This window comes from Pneumocystis carinii, assembly GCF_001477545.1.
Source record: "Pneumocystis carinii B80 chromosome Unknown supercont1.5, whole genome shotgun sequence".
Lineage (NCBI taxonomy): Eukaryota > Fungi > Ascomycota > Pneumocystomycetes > Pneumocystales > Pneumocystaceae > Pneumocystis > Pneumocystis carinii.
This window is the reverse complement of record NW_017264717.1, coordinates 88561-105318: the sequence shown is the minus strand read 5'-3', so window position 1 is coordinate 105318 and position 16758 is coordinate 88561. Positions and strand designations below refer to the sequence as shown.

The following is a 16758-nucleotide window of genomic DNA, read 5'->3' as shown; positions in this document are numbered from 1 at the left end:
ATTGTTTCGACATGAGATAAAAGTTTTTTTGAAAAAAGATTGTTTTCAAAGCAGGAAGATATAAATGCGTAATATCCTTTGACGGATAGTTATTTTTTGTTTATATGGACCCTGCGTTGTTTTCGAATTTTCAAGATCAATTATATGGTATGTTTTAAGATAAAGTAAAGGTTTAGAAAGGATGACATAATTAGAGTCTCTTATATCGGCGACAAAGGCTGTAACTGTTATTGGATCACAGGATATTAATTTTTATTGCTCTTTGGATCCATATTTTGCTTCTTCATTGGCTAATTGTAATAAACGATTTTTGGATCTTATTAATTATCTGCTTCATTCAGTATCATCAGATGGGTTTGGAAAAATTGAAGATCATGATGATCTCAATTATAAGTGGTTGGATATAATAGATGTTATTGATTCCCTTTTCGAAAAAGCAGTATGTTGATATCTTGTATTGTTTAAAATTTTAAATTTTAAAGGATATTTCTCTTGATGAATTTATTGAATTTTCTAGACGTTCTGATCATAAGACAGAGAAGAATATATCAAAATCTTTAAAGGTATTTAAAATGTCTTATGTTCGTGATTAATTTAAAAAAAAGACTTTTAAAGAGAAAAAACAGCTTGCACATAAGCTTATTCATGACGAAAATATTTCAAGGCCTCAGTTTCGCTTTTCTGTTGTTCCTGATAATAATTCAGATACACCTTGGAAAAGGAAGATTACAGTTAAGCCTAATGCTCTTGTGCCATTAGAGGATTGTATATTAGAAAGCAATGATAAAGGATATAAAGCCGGCAAGTAAGGATAAATATTATTGAGGTTGTGATCTAATTATAAAACAAGTTTACCTCATCCATATGAATATGAAATTAATAATATAAGATATTCTGAAGACTTGTTTAAAGAAAAAACGCCTGTAGACCCTATTTCTTTTGATAGTTCTAAGGCTATATGGGTCAACAATGTTAATTCTTTAGAAGAAATGCTTAAAGATTTAAAAAATACAACGGAAATTGCTGTTGATTTAGAGCATCATGATTATCGATCATATCAAGGATTTGTTTGTTTAATGCAAATTAGTACTAGGAGAGCCGATTGGATAGTTGATACTTTAGAATTGCGTGAAGAATTGGAAATTTTGAATGAAGTTTTTACAAACCCTAATATTATAAAGGTTGTTTGTTTTTATGTTATTTTTTATGGTATGATTTATTTTGTTAGGTCTTTCATGGTGCATCTATGGACATAATATGGTTGCAGAGGGATTTTGGACTTTATATTGTTGGGCTTTTTGATACATATCATGCAACAAAGATTTTAGGATTCGAAGGACATAGCTTAGCATTTTTATTAAAAAAGTATGTTAATTTTAATACTGATAAACGATACCAGTTAGCAGATTGGAGAATACGGTAAATTGTTCTCTTTATTTTTTTTAATAAATAGTAATTTTTAGTCCTTTACCTGAAGAAATGCTTTCTTATGCACGTTCGGATACTCATTTTTTACTTTATATATATGATCATTTAAAAAATGAGCTATTACTAAAATCTACCTTAACTCAAAATCTTTTGTTATCAGTTTTTTCTGCATCTAATAATGTTGCTTTAAAGGTTTTTGAAAAAGATAAATATGATGTAGATGGATCAGGTGTAGATGGATGGAAAAGTATACTTCAAAAGTGGAGTAATTGTTTAACATGTGATTTGCAAGTATCAGTTCTTATAGCTTTGCACAAATGGAGAGATAAAGTTGCTAGGCAAGAAGATGAAAGCGTTAGATATGTTTTACCGAATCATATTCTAGCTCAAATAGCTATAAATTGTCCAAAAGATGCTGCCTCTGTTTTTGCTATTTGTAATAATGTTCCCCCTTTAGTTCGTGTTTATGTGGATGAAATGGTTAAAATAATTCAATTAGCAAAAGATGAATTGGAAAAGTCATCTATATCAAATAGCTCTGAAGTTACTTCTAAAGTTCAGGATATAGATACCTCTGACAAATCTCTTATAATGGATGATGTCAATTCTATAAATCATGATAAGTTGTTTGAAAATAATATTGCTAATGAAAAGCTTATTTATCTTGTTGCTGAAACATCTCTGCTTTGGGGCAAAGCTATTGAGAATTGTGATCTCAATGATTCAAGATTATCTATCATAGAGGGGATATTGAGAAATATGAAATTAGTTGTATCATTGCCTTTTTTTTCAGAAAAAATGATTGTGGACAATCGTATATCTATTGATAATGATAATCGTATATCTATTGATAATGATAATCGTATATCTGTTGATAATGATAATCGTATATCTGTTGATGTGGATAATTGTATATCTGTTGATAATGATAATCGTATATCTGTTGATGAGGATAAAATATCTGCTAAAAAATATGATATAATTGATAATATATCTATAGAAAAAGGTGATACTTATTCTGTTTTTTATTATTCATTTGTTGAGAGATTTAGAGCAAAAACAAGATCAAAGTGATGATATTATTGTTGTTAAAAAATTGGGAAGCAAGCAAAAACGTTTATTTGAAATTTCTGAAAATAAATCTGAAAATGTCACTATTGATGAAGGTAATGAATTTCTAAATGAATTTGGTAGGAATCTATTACTGGATAATTTCTCTGGTAATTTAAAAAAAAAGAAAAAAAGAAAGTCGAACAAAAAAGCTAAATTAAAAGGGAAACTTCTAAATTGTGATGGAGATTCGAAACCATATGATTATGAGAAAGATCCTTCTTTTTTTAATCAATTAAATAGCAATTATGAATTAAAAAATGAAAATATTAAACTTTTTACGAATACTAGTGTTAATCAATTTGAAAAACAATTAAAGCGGCCGAAACGCGAAAATGCACCAAGTAGTGGTCTTCGTAGCATGGTTTTTGGGAAATAAGAATATATATATTATAAAAAAGAATCATATATTTTTTAATTAAAATAGTAGACATATAATATATATTAATAGCCTAAAAGTTCGTTAGAAATGATAAGATTTTTCTGTTGTATTACAACACTTGCAGTCAAAAGGGCACATAGGTGTATCTTTACCCTTTCCAATGTCAAGTTCTTCTTCGTTGTATATTGTAAATCCTTCTTCAGTTTTTCTATCTATTTTAAATTCAATAAAAGCTCAAAATATGAAATGCTTGTATATTACGTTTTGTGGATCCTTTTAAATTTATAAAATCTACCTCTTCATTTTTTCTTTTAAGATTTATTTGGGATTTTGATCCAAAAAGTTCATATGTATTAAGTTTTATAGATTTTTGTTTATCTTCGGATTTTATATTTGATTTTGATTTTAAAGGTTTCAAAATATCATTTATTTCATTTTTAAGTTTGTCTATATATATAGTTAGTTTAAATATTGATAATTTTAAGTAACTATTTTATTTAAAATAGCTACTTGATATTAATTAAATAGATAAAACATTCCTAAACTTGAATCTGTATTTAAAAGTGTTGATTTTTCTAATTTTGTAGAACATGTTTTATTTTTTTTTTTTTTTCTTTTCATATATTTTAAATTTTATCAAATGATTTGTAATTACTATTTTAATAAATTATGTTATTTTAAAGGAATTGTATAATATAATAGTCAGTAAGCTTTTATTAAATGTTTTAATTAAAAATATTATTATAAACAAAAAATTTAAAACATTAATATTTAAATATATTTAATTTTATATATCTTTGTTGAAAATATACAAAAATAAAATTTTGAATTTTATTATATTTAGCAATTTTTCTTAAATTTTCTTCTATTGATTTATTACTTCATGAATATTAAATTACAATTTATTATTTAAGAAATTATATATATTTATTTATATATATTTATTTATGTTTTCTAAAATTTGTTATAAATATTTTTGGAAAGTAAAAAGCAAATAATTACTTCTTTTATTATTTTAATATAGTTCTTTGAGTAATTCTTTAAAAGAATTAAACCTAACCCTTTTTATTAAATCTTAAAGCCACGTATCTCGAAAACGCCAAATTGCATTTATATTTGATTTATGAATTAAGTTCTTAAGATTATTTTTACTTATTAGGCTTATACAATAGTATGTAGAGTTTTATGTATAAGGGATTGTTTTAAAAGTCATAGGAATTATTTTTATTTGTTTAATCATTCAGATATTTGGATTAGCGCATGAAATTGGACGTGTATAACATTGTTATTTAATTTTTATTATTATTTAGATTAGAAGTTTTAGTATGGAGCGAGTGAGCAAAAGATATAGTACGGTGACTTTATATTTATCAATGGCATCTCATGGAAATGAGAATGTCGATGACGAACTTAGTCAAGGTATGTAAAGGCAGAATTTTATAATTTTGTTTAACTATTTTTTAAGCTCAAAAATATTTAAGACAGTTGAAGTCTCGTATTTCTGAGCAATCTAAGAAAAATTTTATTCTTGAACGTGATGTTCGTTATATTGATTCTCGTATTGCTCTTTTAATACAAAATCGTATGGCACTAGATGAGGTTTTATTTTCTATTTGAATGTTGAACTTGAAGTTAATTTTCTTAACAGAATGAAATGGCAGGGCATCTTGATGACTCTTCAGAGCTTCAGAAAGGTGTATTCCCTGATGATCGGAAATTACAAGTGAAATTTTTATTATTATTTATAAATTTATATTGATTAAAATTGTTAGAAATATGGGAATTTGTTTTTTCTTCTTCAAACAGAACCTCGTCACATAGCAACTCTATGTAGACTCGTTACTCTTTCTGAGATTGATTCATTTCTTCAAACAGTTATGTTTACTATATATGGAAATCAATATGAAAGTCGTGAAGAACATCTTCTCCTTACGATGTTTCAGGTTATTTTTTATGTCTGCGTATATTTATATTTACTATGTATTAGTCAGTACTTTCTTCCCAATTTGATCATGCTACTGAATTTGTTTCTCTTCTTCGATCTAATACTCCTATTTCACGTATGATGACTACTTATACGCGTCGTGGTCCTGGTCAATCATATCTTAAATCTATTCTTTCCGAGCGCATTAAACATCTTTACGAACATGATGAGATTAACTTAGAAATTAATTCTTTAAAAGTTTATGATCAGATGATTAAGAAGATCGAGTCTGAGACTGGTCATCTCCCTGAAGATCTTGGGCGCAGTGTACCATATGAAACTGCTGCTGCTAATGAGGCTGTTATTGCTATCATCGAGCCTCGTATAGTTATGCTTATGGAAATTGCTGATTCTTTTTTAAATGTTATTATTGATTCTATTGATATTGTTCCATATGGCATACGTTGGATTTGCAAACAGATTCGCAATCTTACCAAGGTATTTATTTTTTAGAAGTTGAGTTTAGTATTTACTATTATAGCGTAAATATCCTGATGCTTCCGATTATTCCATATGTTCTCTTATAGGCGGTTTCTTTTTTTTACGATTTATAAATCCGGCTATTGTTACACCACATGCATATATGATTATTGATGGTTCTCCAGGAGAACATCTTCGACGGACGTTAACTCTTGTAATATTTCTTCTATATCTTTAATTAATAAATTTATGTTTGTAGGTTGCAAAAATTCTTCAAAGTCTTTCAAATAAACCTAGTTATTATAAGGAACCATATATGGCATCTTTATCATCTTTTATTGATTTGAATAAACCACGAATAAATAAGTTTTTAAATGATTTATGTGAAGTGAGTGATTTTTATGAAACTTTAGAGGTTATATTTTTATTTTGCTTTATTTCATTTATCATATATAGATGGATCAATATGTTGCACTTTCGAAGGGATTGTTTTTGCATATTACTGTTAATGAAATGTATGGTACCCATGGTCTTCTAGAAAAATATCTTGATATTTTGGTATATTTTACTTTTTTAGTTATATTTTTTTATTTATTATTTAGGCTCCTGAATCAGATTCTCATTTACGGATTTTAATAAATAAATTAGGATCAGCTCCACCTTTGCTGCCTAGGTCCGAAAATAGGACTATTGAGTTACCTTTATATAGTAAATGGGGGAATTTTATTACAAGTATTATTTTTGTTTAATTTATTATAATTGCTAAGAGTATAGATTTAAATGAGTCATTAGATATTAATCGAACAGATATTCTTTTTATTGAGGCGAAGTCTATTTTCGTTCAAATTATCCGATCATTTCCTCAGGATTCCAAAATTGTTAAGCTTCCTTTAAATTTATTATTAATAGCAAGTACTGCAGCTACATTTAAAGATACTCTTTTGGTACGCAAAGGAATAAAAGCTATAGAATATCTTAAGGAACTATCGGAATTGAAGCTTATTGATCCTAATGATTTTTATAATCCTCTTGCAGAAGAGGTGGAACATGAAATTGCTCATCTTGGGTCTCTTTATGAAGAGGTTTTGCGTGAAACAGAATCACTAGAATCTGTTTATAAAACAATAGAAGATCATAATGAGTATTTACGTAGTCAGTTGGAACAATATAAGTCATATTTACATAATGTACGAATACATTCCGGACGTAATGAAAGTAAAATTGGTGTAATGGGTGGTGTTGGTGTTGTTTCTCTCAGTGGGAAAGAAAAAAAGCAAAAGAAGCAGCAAGTGTTAGGACCATACAAATATACTCATTTTCAGCTTGAAAAGGAATTGGTTATAGCAGAAAGTAATGTTCCTGATGATAGGTTTATTTGTTAAATATTATTTTTCTTTATCTGATATTTAATAGAAGAGCAAATATTTATTTTACTATTATGTCTCCTCTTCCAGGGACATTTGTTATTTCTTTACATTATAAAGGTAGATTATTATGTGTATTTTTGTACAATTATTAATTATTGATAAGGGCGAGATAGAGGGCTATTAGAATTAGATTTAAAACTGGATGATCTTCTTGAAATGCAGCAGAGCAATGTTCAATATTTAGATTTTGAGTACGTTCAATTTAATGTGTCAAAAATATTACAATTGGTAAATCGACAGTTTTCTAGAAAGAAATGATTTTTGGAATTTTTATTTTATTATTTTATTTTTGCTATTTTATACATGTATAAAGGAGCTTGCTATGTAATTTTATTTGCTTATATTTCTGACTGGTACAGAAAAATATTTAAAAATTTGTTTTTAATATTTAAGTACTTCCTGAACGGGGAATCGAACCCAGACTTTTATTAGAAAGAATATATTTAACCACTTCGTATTTTTTGTTAAACTTAGAATTTTAAATTTAATCTTGCATTTGATTTAAAATAGTTTTAGAGTCGCATTTAAATTTCTATACATTTTTAGCTCTTATTTTCTACAATATTACTTTTATGGCAAGTAAGCTATAGGATTATAAGAATTTGTAGACTAAATGGTTTTATTTTAAAAGGCTGAAATTTCTCACTGCGTTTATTGTTTTGATGTTCTTATTGATTATTTTAATAAAAATAATGTTTCTGACCGGAAATTAATAAGAAAAGATGACAATGATACTTCTCGTATGCGAATTAATAGGTTATTTTTGAATAATGATATTTTATTGTGAGTTATTAAGACTACTAATTTCTTTAAATCGACTATCAAATTTATAAGGAAAATAACTGATTAAAAATAGTCCTTTGTTTGTAACCTGGAATATAATAAGTCCTTCTGGACATAAGAGTTTGCGAGGATGTATTGGTACATTTAAGCCTCAGCCACTAAAGCATGGATTACGTTATTATGCTTTGACATCGTAAATTGATTTCTTTTTTTCTATTATTTTTGTAACTAATTCCCTTTTAGAGCTTTAGATGATACTCGTTTTCCTCCTATTTCAGAACAAGAAGTTTGTTTTCTTGAATGCAGGTAAGTTTATTTAATTATAATGATTTAAGTTCATATTATTTAGTGTAACTTTATTAACTAATTTTGAAACTATTGAGGATCCTTTGGACTGGATTATTGGTATTCATGGTCTTGAGATATCTTTTTTTCATAAAAACAAGTATATGAGTGCGACGTATCTTCCATGCGTTGGTATTTTTTTTTTATATTTTTATTTATTAATGACATTATTTGCAGCTAAAGAGAGAAATTGGAGCAAAGAAGAGACATTAAATAACCTTTTCATAAAGGCTGGTATGAATGGAGATCTTTTTGATTGGAAACATGTCAATATGAAGGTAGTAAGATATCAAGGATCAAAGGCTGAATGTACCTATGATGAATATATGAGGATAGTATCATAAATTTATTAAAAGTTTGTTTTATATATTGATTATATTGATTTGTTAATAATATTTTTTTAAATATTAGATTATTAGAAAATTGCTTTGTTATCATTAATAAACAATGTAATATTGATAATTCGGATTTTTGTTTTACCTATTATATTAAAAATATTTATACAATATAAGATAATTTAAATTCTGATAAAATATATAGATTTTAGAAATGTGCAAAATTGTAAAATTAGAATTTTTTAATATGATTTTGCTAATCTTTTATAAATTATCTTTTAAAAAATTTAGAATATATAAAGAATTGGAGAGATATTTTTTTATTAATATAAAATATGAATTCATGTTTTAAAAATTTGTAGATTTTATTTTATGATATTAAAATATTTTAATAATTTATAATTTTTTATATGAAAGATTCGTATATTGTTTATATTATTTAGTTTTTATAATTAAAAATTTATTTATATTCTTATTTTTCAATATATATCAAAAAAATATTTTGATAATTGAATATTTTTCTGATACTTTTTGTTTAAACATTTAATTATTGGACATTTATTTTTGATATATAATACTATAAAAATTAGATCATATTCGCTTTATGTTTAAATTGATTTTTTTTATTCAAAATTATCTTAAATATAATTGTAGAGTGTCTTTATTTTAAAACGAAACTAATTACAATTTATTTAATTAATTGAATTCGAATTTTGTTAGTATTTTTTGATTAATGCTTAACTTATTTCTGATTTTCTTTAACCTTTGCATTTTCTGCTGCACATGATAAAATGCCAACAATCATTTCAACAGAACGCAAACTATCATCATTACAAGGAACAGGATATGTTACATATTTAGGATCTGCATCAGTATCTATGATTCCAATTGTTGGTATATGAGCTTTTGCACATTCGTGTAGTAAAATTTTATTTTGTATGGGATTTAAACAGATTACTAAATCTGGTAAAGCTGAAAAATGATATATTCTCTCATCATTTCGAGTTATTTTTTTGCCATTTATTATAATGGAAGATTTTTTCATTTTTCCATGTTTAAGAACTTCATGCCTATTAGTAATGGTTCCTGGTATCCATCTATCAAAAACATGAAATCCATTTGCTCTTTTTGCTGCTTTTATTATACAATCTTTTTGGTTCCTTTGTGTCCCTACAAAAAGAATTATACCCCTTTTTGCTGCTATACCAGAAATCACTGCGCATGCTCTACGAAGATGAGTAATTGTTGTATCCAGGTTTATTATATGAATTCCTTGACGAATTCCATATATATATGGATGTGTTGCTACATTCCAAAGTGATGTTGAATGGCCTATATGGACTTGAGATGAAAGAAGAAGAGATAAAGTTAAATGTTTTTGCGATAAAGGGTTATGGATATTTTTATGAGGCTGATATCTATCTATTAATATAGATCCGATATTTTTGTTTGATTTTGCTATAAAAAATTAGATAAGGAAAGTTATTTTAAGAGAATATACATAATTTTGTTTTAATTATTTGAATTTCATTTTTTGATAATGTTCGCCTTTGTGTTGCAAATTTTTTTATTAATTTATTTTTAAATAATTGAAATGGTAAACTTGAAAAAAAAGTCGGATTATATGAGTCTATGAATAATTTGGTATTTCTAATTTTGTTTATCAAGAAATTTATAGAAAAAGTTAACATAAAATTATACCGAAAATTAAAACGTTAATTTATAATAAATATTAGGATAAATGTATTTGATCTTTAAAAATAATGATATTTTTAAATCTAATTATTATAATTTGTTTTTTTTGATAGTATTAACTACTAAGTTGGAATTTAAGTAATTTTTTAAATATTATAATTATTATTATACTTTAAAAATATTAAAAAACAAAATATTTGAAATGTTTTACGTTTTTATATTAAAATGGTTTATGATTTTGTAAAATTAGGACTTTATGTTCTATAATTTAAAAATTTAATTTTTTAAAAGAACACTTTATAATTTAAAATTCTAAAATTACAAAAAAAATTAAAGGATATGTAGCATTGAGACAAATAGACATTTGTATGTTAATATTTGAAGAAAAAAAAATAATTAAACCAATATAAATATTAGAGATTTTGAAATTATATGCTGAATTTGAAATTTTTATTCATAAAATATAATAAATGTATATTTATAAATATTTTAACATGTATTTAAAATTATAATTATTTTCTGCATATTTTCAAAACTTAAATAAATAAGTTTAGTTTCATATTTGATAATTTTTAAAATAATTGCATATATAAAATGATTACTTTGAATAAATTTAATTAGACAATATTTAAGTTTTAAATTCTGATAAATCTATATACTATACAATTGATATAAATAAATATGTTATTTATTAAATATTGTTTTTATTAATAATCTTTTGCAATAATTGTTCTAATTCTATCACTGGAAATCTTCCCTGTGTCTCTTTTATAACTTCTCCTAAAATCCATTTTAATACATTATTTTGGCCTGATTTATATTGATCAACTTGTTTTTTATGGATATTTATTATTTTTTGGCACGTTTCTAGCATTAAATATGAGTCAGAAGTACGTTCATAGTTAAACGTTTTTATAATATCATAAATTTCTCGTGTATCGCCATTAATTATGTTTAGGATAATATATTTGGCTGATACATCTAAATAAAACTTGTAAATAGGAAAATGTTTTAAATTTATAAAGCTACCTGTAATATATTCTAACTTGATAGCTTCAATAATAGAAGCCATTTGATCTGGTCTAACTGGATTTTTTTTAAATGGAATATTTCGAATGTTAAGTTGTCCTATAAGTTTATTAACAATCCTAAATTCTATTATTATAATAGTAATATTGAAATATTAAGATACCAGTTTCCTGTTATCTTTGAATAATTTTCTGGATTCCCTAAAATTCTTAATATTTTCTCAAAATAATCAAATGCATGATTTTCAATTAAAGTTTTAATCGTTTTTAGTGGTAATTCATAAGGATATGATAAATATTTTTGAAAAATAACATTTCGAAGTTCAGGAAGAGATTTTTTACATTCTTCTAATAGCTTCTAGATAATTTAGCTACTAATTTATGCATTTTTATATGTTGTACTTTTGAAAGCACAATTTCAGGGAGATCTGGATCCGGTATGTATCTATGTAGTAAATAAATATATATGGATATATTTTATTAATATACCTATAGCTTATAGTATCTTCTTTATTTCTTAACCCTATTGTGGCTTTTTTTTTTATATTATATCCAAGTGTTTGTTTTTCAACTTTTTTGCCTAAGTTAATAGCAGAAATTTGTCGTCTGATTTCATAATCTAAATTTGTTAAAAGATTAAAATAATATTTATAGATATATTTTTCCTGTTGCATTAATAATTGACTTTATACTTGCTAAATTTTTAATTTCACATCTTGGATGATTACCAATTGATACATTAACGTCGCATCTCAATCCTCCATCTTCCATATTTGCATCACTAGCACCTATATTCCTAAGAATAGATTGAATTTCTCTCAAAGTTTCTCCTGCATCTTTTCCAGATGAAAGGCATGGAGTAGTAACTATTTCGATTAATGAAGATCCCATACGATTAAAATCAACTAATGATCTTGATGGATTAAGTAGATATGAAACTTTTCCTGTATCCTAAAACAATAAACATTTTTTTTCTAGTTAATGATGTATAAACTTGTTCAAGATGTATTTCTTTAATTTTAACTGTAAGTAGCTCGGGTTGATTTTTTTCATTTGATTTGTATAACCTAATAAATCCGTTTCTAGCTAAAGGATCTTATATACATGAGACAATTTTTAAAAGATGGAAAATAAAAGCTACGATAATGTTGAGTAATTTGATATCCAGAAGGCTGATCTAGATAGAAATAATGTTTCCTATCAAAAGAACATTTTTTTGGAAATTCACATGATAAGGCCAATGCAGATTTAATAGCTAGAAGGATTGGGGTCTTATTTAGCTTCTATTTCCATTAGTAGATTTTTAAAAATAAATAATATAACATCCTGGCTGCGTACCAGGAAGAGATACGTCAAAAAAGTCTACTGAAGAATTAGGAGTTTGAAAGGATTCATTCTTCGATTCTAAATTATAATTAAAACTATAAAAAATATTGTATTTTTTACTCGAAAATAATTTTGTAGAAGTTGCTAATCGAGCATGAACTTCTAGACCAATTGCTGGAATTAAGTTGAAGGATCGTATGGTACTATAGTATTTATAAACTTTCTTATTTTTACGGGTAGAGCTCCTTAGAAATATTGTAGATAGTTTCATTTTTTATGTCTGTATTTTATGTCTATAAAATTTTTAAATTGATAATTTTTAAAATTATATTTTGTTATAGCTATAAATAATTCATGTTAAGATATTTTAATTGAAATTGAAATATTTTAACTTATTTTTATGATTTTTATAAAATAAAGTTTTAACGATCATCTAATTAAAAGATTACGTTAAAATTTCAATTTGGGTTTTGTTTTAGGACAATTCGCGTTTTTCTAGAAAATCTTACAAAACAATTTCTTATTAAAAGTTTAAAGATTTTTTATAAAATATATTATTTTGATTTTAAAAACTATATAGTTTGAATATTCAAAGATTTATGTTTTTTTATTAAAATGTTAATATTCTATATAATATTAAGATAATCGTAAAAAGGCAATGAATAAATCGAGGTTTTATAGTTATTATAAATATAATATTTATATAAAATAAACAAGTGGCAAAACATTGATTAGTTTATGTTTTAATATTAATTTTACATGTTTAATTATTGGTATATATTTATAAGTTTTAATTAATGTTTATAATGAATACATGTTAATTTCTTAATCTAAGATAATGACAATTTAGTTTTAATATACTCCGGGTATTTTTCTATTCCAATTTCTTGGACAGATAATTCGGATGATGCTTTAGAATGTAAAACATCTTTTTCCATTTGCAATTCTTCTCTAAGTTCTTTATTTTCATGCAGGAAATCTGCGAGCCGTTCTTGTGCACCTTTTTGATCACGTATACGGGCTTCTTTTTCTGCTTTTAATCTATTTTCCAATTCCTTTAATCGCATAATCCATTTTCTATCCTTTATAGAATCCAGAGTTTTTTTTGATAAATCTGACTTTGCAGAATTAATAGTTTGTTTAGAACTTATAGATGACTGTATTGTTTGTTTATTTTTCATATTTTCATGTAGTTCAGACTAGTTTATTAGCTTAATATATATAATGTATAATATTCTAATGTTTACTTTAATTTCATGATTCTCTAATTTAAGATCCACAATTTGTTTTTTCAGTATAGCTTGATTTGAAATACCTTCTTTAAGAGAGTTTTCCAGATGAGATATACGTCTTGTTCTGTTTTCAAGTGTAGTTACAATAATTCTATTAATGTTAATGTTTTAAAGTAAAATATTTAAGTTATACTGATATTCCTTTAGTAGCTTGTGTTCAAGCTCCTTGCATTTAATTGGAAAATCATGAACCAATTTTTCAATATGTTTAATGCAAAGTGTTGAATTTTTACTAAAATATGAAAAGTTATTTGATGCATCCATATTTGATAGTTGTATGTTTTGTATCCATTCTGAATTCAAGAGAGCTGAAAGTCTTTTCCAAAATATCATAAGAAGATTGTTGCGTTCAGATAATTGATTATTGTATTGATTTTTTAATGCAGTAAGAATTTTACTATCCTTTATTTTAGTATGCTCTAAACTGGCAATTTTATTTTCGCGATTCGTTAGTATGGATCTAGATGATTCTGTAGATATAGTTAATTTAGAAAGCTGCCGTAATGCATATTTTTTATCAGAAATCTCTTTATTTAGTTTTTCTGAAATTTGCTGATTTTCATGAATCTTAAATATTAAAATTAAATAATAAACAAATCATCTTACCATAGATTCTAACATTTCTTCCTTATTTTTCAAAATCTTATCTTTTTTTACTAAATTGCTATTTAATTCTTCTATTTTTTCCTGAGAAGTTAATAAATCAGATTTTAGTTGTTTAATAGTCTAAACCGGTCAATGTTTATTATATAGTTAGGGGAATACCATGATTATTTCATTGATATTTAATGAATTAAAACCTAAGACTTCATTTAGAGACTTCTCCAAATCATACTGTGTTTCTTGAAAAGTGTTTATTTTTTCATTAGCTAGTTCTTTAAATAAAAGATAATGGTCATCAATGGCCTTAGATTCCTATTTTTGTTAAATTAAAATTATGAATAATATATATAATATACATTTCTATCTTCGTGTAACAAATCTTTTTTTTCATTAATTATTTCAATATTCGAATTGTATTCGGATTTGTTTAACTGAAAATTCCCTTTTAAATATTCTATTTGTTCGTTTGCTTGAATAATCCTTTGCTCTAACATATGATTTTTTTTTTTTAATTTTGATATTTCAAAAGGATTTTCCGAATTTTCTCTAAAATAATTTAGTTCTTTAAGAGAAGCTTCTTGCTGCTGAGTAAGATTATTAATTATTGCTTCTGCATGTGCATGTTTCTTTTAATATCAGAAATTAAAACTAAAATTTCTAAGCTAATACCTCTTTTAAATCTTGAACAGTTTCGTTATGCGAATGGATCAATTTATTTATTTGAATATTTGCTTCTTCAATTTTTTGGTAAAGATTATTTATATAGTCGTTTTTCCTTTTTAAAATTTCCTCATAATTTTCAATATCAGATGCCATCTAAATCATAAGCATTAATTATTAATGACTATATGCATACTTTAAGCATTTCTTCTTCTCTTACACGGATTTCTACTCCCGCTTCTGTTTTAAAAGTTGCATATTCCTGAGACAGTGCATTAATTTCTTTAAGAATATTTACTTTATCTATTTTTATATTTTCGTTTTCATTATTAAGTTCATTGAGAAGATTATGAAGTTTGTCTAATTCCTCATTATAATTATCTTCAAGTTTAATCATTTCATTTTCTCTAAGAACATCGAGATTCTCGAGCTCTAAATTCAATTTTTTGTTTTCCTCTTTTAATGTTTGATTTTTAAATTTTAATTCTGCTATACAATCTCGTAATTCATTATGAACCTATTATGAATTAATAATGTTGTATAAATCTAATAATATAAACCTTTATATCATATATATTATTGAAACTTCCGCTATCTTTTAGTTGATAAACTTTATATTTTTCATCATTATAGTCTTGGGTTTTTTGATAAAATTGATCTTTGCTAGATCTTAAATTTTTTGATTTAATTATTAATTCTTCATTTTGCTTTTTAGTTTTATTAACGCCTTTAGTTATAAACTCATCAAATACTTTCGTTGCATTATTTGGAGACAATCCATGAAGTCTTTCAACTTCGATTTCATATGCTTTAATTTTATCTTGCAATATCCCAAGCATTTTTTCATATGTTTCATATTTTTCATTGTTTTCATCAATTGAATTCTCTTGATTATGCATTTCCATGTCTCTAATTATACGTTTTAAGTTTTTATTTGTTTTGTTAAGTTCACGTACAGTAGTTGCTAGTTCTATATTCTTATGGGGTCATTAAAAACAGTAAATTATATTCTTATAGAATACCTGTTTTATTATTTCTTCTACAGATTCATCTCTTGATCTATCACGATATTGCTGAAGAAAGAAAACTTTCATTTGAAGATCCCATTTTTCTTTACGTAAGCTATCAATAACATTACTTTGCTCTCGAAGAGTAAGTCTTGCACCTGGCTTCTCTAGCTTTTGTGCCTTTTTCATTCCTTCTATATGCTCTTTAAAGCTTTTTATTGTGCTTTCAGGTATTTTTATATCATTAATTCTTGTTGCAATAGTCGTATCAGTAGGAATTAATTGAGATGATATTTTTTGTGTTATAGGAGTTTCAATATTTTCTAGACTATTATATGACGGAAGTAATGATATTATCTGTATATCTTGATCCTGTTCATCAATAATTGGAAGACTTTTTTCAAGAATTGCTAGTGATTTTTGTTCATGATCATGGTTAGTACTAGTTTCACTGTCATCAGAATAATCTGATGATGCTGATATATCCGAAATAGATGATTTTTTATGTTTCATTAACAGAGATTTATTATAAGAAATAGAAGGTATATTTTCATGCTTTGTTTGTTTGATGTTTATATTTTTTTCAAAATTGTTAATAGGAGTTAAATCTATAGATAGTGTATTTTCCAATAAAGTTGAATTTTTATCCCTATGACATATATCTACTTTCAATATTTCTGAATGTTTTAGTGATGATACAGGTAATGTACTAATTTCTGGATGAAAACTTTGTTCAAGAGATCCAAGTGATAAATGTGATGCGTTCACTGTTCGATCTTCATAAGGTGTATATGATAAGGACGATGACATTATGCTCTCAATTAAAACTTTTATTATGTTTTTTTATCTTGTAAACATTATTAATTTTTTTATAAATATATCGGTGTTTTGATAGTTTTTATAACTCTTGAAAAATTATAATATTGAAATAAG

The 16758-nt window shown here is 25.1% G+C and overlaps 7 protein-coding genes across 7 annotated transcripts; 3 read left to right on the top strand and 4 right to left on the bottom strand.

Moving 5' to 3' along the window:
* The first annotated feature begins 58 nt into the window (after positions 1-58).
* Positions 59-2963, top strand: T552_01153 (hypothetical protein). Its single transcript, XM_018369744.1, has 8 exons — positions 59-147; positions 195-439; positions 483-563; positions 606-805; positions 851-1181; positions 1229-1419; positions 1464-2434; positions 2481-2963. The coding sequence occupies exons 1-8, from the start codon at positions 105-107 to the stop codon at positions 2915-2917; spliced, it is 2499 nt and encodes an 832-aa protein (XP_018226390.1). The 5' UTR covers positions 59-104; the 3' UTR covers positions 2918-2963.
* Positions 2964-3001: 38 nt separating this feature from the next.
* T552_01152 (hypothetical protein) lies at positions 3002-3581 on the bottom strand (the record flags this gene model as incomplete). The annotated part of the gene is made up of 3 exons (XM_018369743.1): positions 3456-3581; positions 3182-3408; positions 3002-3132 (listed from the first exon to the last, which is right to left on the bottom strand). The coding sequence occupies exons 1-3, from the start codon at positions 3539-3541 to the stop codon at positions 3002-3004; spliced, it is 444 nt and encodes a 147-aa protein (XP_018226389.1). The 5' UTR covers positions 3542-3581.
* A 340-nt stretch (positions 3582-3921) lies between these two features.
* On the top strand, positions 3922-7326 carry T552_04103 (hypothetical protein). The gene is made up of 14 exons (XM_018372154.1): positions 3922-4091; positions 4136-4194; positions 4239-4339; positions 4386-4519; positions 4569-4643; positions 4693-4863; positions 4908-5342; positions 5386-5538; positions 5584-5739; positions 5781-5882; positions 5927-6056; positions 6099-6693; positions 6738-6808; positions 6855-7326. The coding sequence occupies exons 2-14, from the start codon at positions 4181-4183 to the stop codon at positions 7007-7009; spliced, it is 2292 nt and encodes a 763-aa protein (XP_018226388.1). The 5' UTR covers positions 3922-4091; positions 4136-4180; the 3' UTR covers positions 7010-7326.
* Positions 7298-8434, top strand: T552_04102 (hypothetical protein). Its single transcript, XM_018372153.1, has 6 exons — positions 7298-7326; positions 7383-7534; positions 7608-7727; positions 7778-7840; positions 7884-8113; positions 8162-8434. The coding sequence occupies exons 1-6, from the start codon at positions 7324-7326 to the stop codon at positions 8221-8223; spliced, it is 630 nt and encodes a 209-aa protein (XP_018226387.1). The 5' UTR covers positions 7298-7323; the 3' UTR covers positions 8224-8434.
* A 479-nt stretch (positions 8435-8913) lies between these two features.
* Positions 8914-9950, bottom strand: T552_01150 (ribosomal protein S2). The gene is made up of 2 exons (XM_018369742.1): positions 9716-9950; positions 8914-9672 (listed from the first exon to the last, which is right to left on the bottom strand). The coding sequence occupies exons 1-2, from the start codon at positions 9903-9905 to the stop codon at positions 8957-8959; spliced, it is 906 nt and encodes a 301-aa protein (XP_018226386.1). The 5' UTR covers positions 9906-9950; the 3' UTR covers positions 8914-8956.
* Positions 9951-10600: 650 nt separating this feature from the next.
* Positions 10601-12534, bottom strand: T552_01149 (aspartyl/glutamyl-tRNA(Asn/Gln) amidotransferase, B subunit; the record flags this gene model as incomplete). The annotated part of the gene is made up of 10 exons (XM_018369741.1): positions 10601-10890; positions 10939-11057; positions 11102-11295; positions 11340-11382; positions 11427-11556; positions 11630-11888; positions 11932-12032; positions 12079-12192; positions 12261-12341; positions 12384-12534. 10 exons carry the CDS (start codon positions 12532-12534, stop codon positions 10601-10603), a joined length of 1482 nt encoding a protein of 493 aa, XP_018226385.1.
* A 513-nt stretch (positions 12535-13047) lies between these two features.
* T552_01148 (hypothetical protein) lies at positions 13048-16681 on the bottom strand. Its single transcript, XM_018369740.1, has 10 exons — positions 15841-16681; positions 15379-15795; positions 15015-15335; positions 14828-14974; positions 14515-14784; positions 14321-14470; positions 14162-14281; positions 13689-14122; positions 13511-13646; positions 13048-13462 (listed from the first exon to the last, which is right to left on the bottom strand). The coding sequence occupies exons 1-10, from the start codon at positions 16633-16635 to the stop codon at positions 13094-13096; spliced, it is 3159 nt and encodes a 1052-aa protein (XP_018226384.1). The 5' UTR covers positions 16636-16681; the 3' UTR covers positions 13048-13093.
* Between the last annotated feature and the right edge of the window lie 77 nt (positions 16682-16758).

Bases quoted from the DNA above. Each gene is read 5' to 3' on its own strand.
- T552_01153 (XM_018369744.1), top strand. From the start codon at position 105: ATGGACCCTGCGTTGTTTTCGAATTTTCAAGATCAATTATATG. The intron at 440-482 runs GTATGTTGATAT...TAAATTTTAAAG, and splicing joins ATTCCCTTTTCGAAAAAGCA to GATATTTCTCTTGATGAATT. The intron at 806-850 runs GTAAGGATAAAT...TTATAAAACAAG, and splicing joins AAAGGATATAAAGCCGGCAA to TTTACCTCATCCATATGAAT.
- T552_04103 (XM_018372154.1), top strand. The intron at 5,539-5,583 runs GTAATATTTCTT...TTATGTTTGTAG, and splicing joins TTCGACGGACGTTAACTCTT to GTTGCAAAAATTCTTCAAAG. The intron at 5,883-5,926 runs GTATATTTTACT...TTTATTATTTAG, and splicing joins AAAAATATCTTGATATTTTG to GCTCCTGAATCAGATTCTCA.
- T552_04102 (XM_018372153.1), top strand. The intron at 7,535-7,607 runs GTGAGTTATTAA...GATTAAAAATAG, and splicing joins TTGAATAATGATATTTTATT to TCCTTTGTTTGTAACCTGGA. The intron at 7,728-7,777 runs GTAAATTGATTT...ATTCCCTTTTAG, and splicing joins CGTTATTATGCTTTGACATC to AGCTTTAGATGATACTCGTT.
- T552_01150 (XM_018369742.1), bottom strand. From the start codon at position 9,905: ATGTTAACTTTTTCTATAAATTTCTTGATAAACAAAATTAGAAATACC. The intron at 9,673-9,715 runs GTATATTCTCTT...AATTTTTTATAG, and splicing joins AATAATTAAAACAAAATTAT to CAAAATCAAACAAAAATATC.
- T552_01148 (XM_018369740.1), bottom strand. From the start codon at position 16,635: ATGTCATCGTCCTTATCATATACACCTTATGAAGATCGAACAGTGAAC. The intron at 14,785-14,827 runs GTATTAGCTTAG...TGATATTAAAAG, and splicing joins CTGTTCAAGATTTAAAAGAG to AAACATGCACATGCAGAAGC. The intron at 14,282-14,320 runs GTATTCCCCTAA...TGACCGGTTTAG, and splicing joins ATATCAATGAAATAATCATG to ACTATTAAACAACTAAAATC.